Source organism: Jaculus jaculus, chromosome 1 (assembly GCF_020740685.1).
Source record: "Jaculus jaculus isolate mJacJac1 chromosome 1, mJacJac1.mat.Y.cur, whole genome shotgun sequence".
Taxonomy (NCBI): domain Eukaryota; kingdom Metazoa; phylum Chordata; class Mammalia; order Rodentia; family Dipodidae; genus Jaculus; species Jaculus jaculus.
In genome coordinates, this window is record NC_059102.1 from 173,983,104 (window position 1) to 173,985,455 (window position 2,352).

The window sequence follows — 2,352 nt, forward strand, 5'->3', positions numbered from 1 at the left end:
TTACCATATAGATTTTCTCTGTAGAATCTGTGCATAGTCCATAGTGTTGTGAGGATGAAATGAGAGTCAATATAGTCAAATCTATCTGCTGACATAAGGAAAGCAAATTCCACAATATTACAAAGCTCATGGAAGGTCATAAAACTCAGCAATGGTATCGAGATTTCTATTAAAGTTATCTGATTGCTATCTTAGATGTTTTATTTTGTTTTATCTAATGGATAACAGTAGTTTCAAAATGGCATAGCACTAGGCAATTTCTACCAGATGAAAATGACAAGAATTAAATTGTGTTTTGCTTTTCAAATACATTGTCGATATGAAGAAGAGCAAAATGTGCATCTATTATTTTTTATTATTTTCTCAAAAGTATAGGCACTAACAAAGGATGGATAGAGGAAATTGCTCCTCCTTGAATGACTTTGTTTTCGTGGGGATTACCAACAGCCAGGAGATGAAAGTGACACTATTTTCCATGTTTCTACTTGTGTATCTCATTAACCTTCTGGGAAATCTTGGGATGATACTTCTGATCAGAATGGACCCACAGCTTCACACACCCATGTATTTTTTCCTCAGCAATCTCTCCTTCTGTGACCTCTGCTATTCAACTGCAATTGGTCCCAGGATGTTGACTGACATATTTGGCAAGAACAAGTCCATTTCCTTCCTTGGCTGTGCTCTGCAATTCTTCATCTCCTGTACATTTGCAGATTCTGAGTGCGTGCTGCTGGCAGTGATGGCCTTTGACCGGTACCAGGCCATCAGCAGCCCCTTGCTCTACACAGTGAACATGTCCAGCAGGGTGTGCTCCCTGCTCATGGCCGCGGTTTACCTCGTGGGTACGGCAGATGCTTTGATACATACGACATTGGCCTTCCAATTATGCTTCTGTGGATCTAATAAGATCAACCATTTCTTCTGTGACTTGCCTCCACTGTACCTACTTTCCTGCTCTGACACTCAGGTCAATCAGCTGGTATTATTCATTATTTATGGTTTCCTTGAACTGAGCACTATCTCAGGAGTCCTTGTCTCCTACTGCTACATCATATTATCAGTTCTAAAGATCCGCTCTGCTGAGGGGAGGGTCAAGGCGTTCTCTACCTGTACCTCCCACTTGACGGCAGTTGCGATTTTCCAGGGAACGCTCCTCTTCACATATTTTCGTCCTAGTTCTTCTTACTCCCTAGATCAAGACAAAATGACCTCATTGTTTTACACCCTTGTGATTCCCATGCTGAACCCCCTTATTTATAGCCTGCGGAACAAGGATGTGAAAGAGGCCCTGGAAAAAATTACAAGTAAAAGATGGTTTTAAAAATGTATGCAAAGATCCCAACCTCACTTGTATAATTTTTGTTTACATAAGACTATGTGACATAATATGTGATGAACATCATTCTTTCAACTATTTTCATTTAATCAAATATGTATTAACAGTAAATAGAAAATATTTGCAAACCATAGAAATATGTCATTTTTTCCTTGCCTGCCATTTTCTACTAATGGATTGATTTTGCCTATGATACTAATACCATCCTCTTATAAGCCATGTCAGAAATCATATCTTCATCCCAGATATAGTATGTGTCTGTTTCTTTGTGTTAATTGTATATGTTTTTCAAGGACTTGCTATGTAGCCTAAGCTTGTCTGGCAATGGTGATCCACTTGCCCCAACCTCCCACTTATGGGATTTATGCAGAGTCCCATATGCCTGTGCTATGAGTATGCTTGTTGGTTTTGAATGTGATGCTATCTTTCTGCAAAGAAAGGAAAAAGAAAAAAAATTCAAATATTGGAAATATCAACTATTGTATAGGATCAGGAACAAATTCAATCTTTACACATTGATGGCAGAAAAAAAGACCTGAGACTTTATTTTGTAATATTTTATGGAACAATCTATGGATAGCAAATATTCAAATGTTCTATGACTGCAAAGTTAACCACTAAATTTATACCCAACTTTAACTAACTATTTAGGTATTCAGAGAAAGGCATGAACAAAAATATTCCTCAAGTAGTATAAAATTACAAACAGCTCAATTTAACTATTGTCAACACATTGGAACCGGGGGGAATAAGTCCTAAAAGATGTTCAGGTCATAACTTTATGTCAGTCACTTGATTTTACTTAATATCACATAAATATTTGCAGACAGTTGTTAGAAAATATTTCCACATTTTATTCATGGAACCTACTTTTCTGACTTGTAACTTTTGTAGCTTTCAATAAATAACTTTGTGGTATGGTGGAATATTAAATATTACTCAATAGGGCTGGAGATATGGCTTAGCAGTTAAGGTACTTGCCTGCAAAACATAATTAATTATCTGGGTTCAATTTC

At 37.0% G+C, this 2,352-nt stretch overlaps 1 protein-coding gene across 1 annotated transcript; it reads left to right on the forward strand.

The window, feature by feature from the left end:
- Positions 1-388: 388 nt before the first annotated feature.
- Positions 389-1,321, forward strand: LOC101611336 (olfactory receptor 5W2-like). The gene has a single exon (XM_004667760.2). The coding sequence runs from the start codon at positions 389-391 to the stop codon at positions 1,319-1,321; it is 933 nt and encodes a 310-aa protein (XP_004667817.2).
- Positions 1,322-2,352: the final 1,031 nt, after the last annotated feature.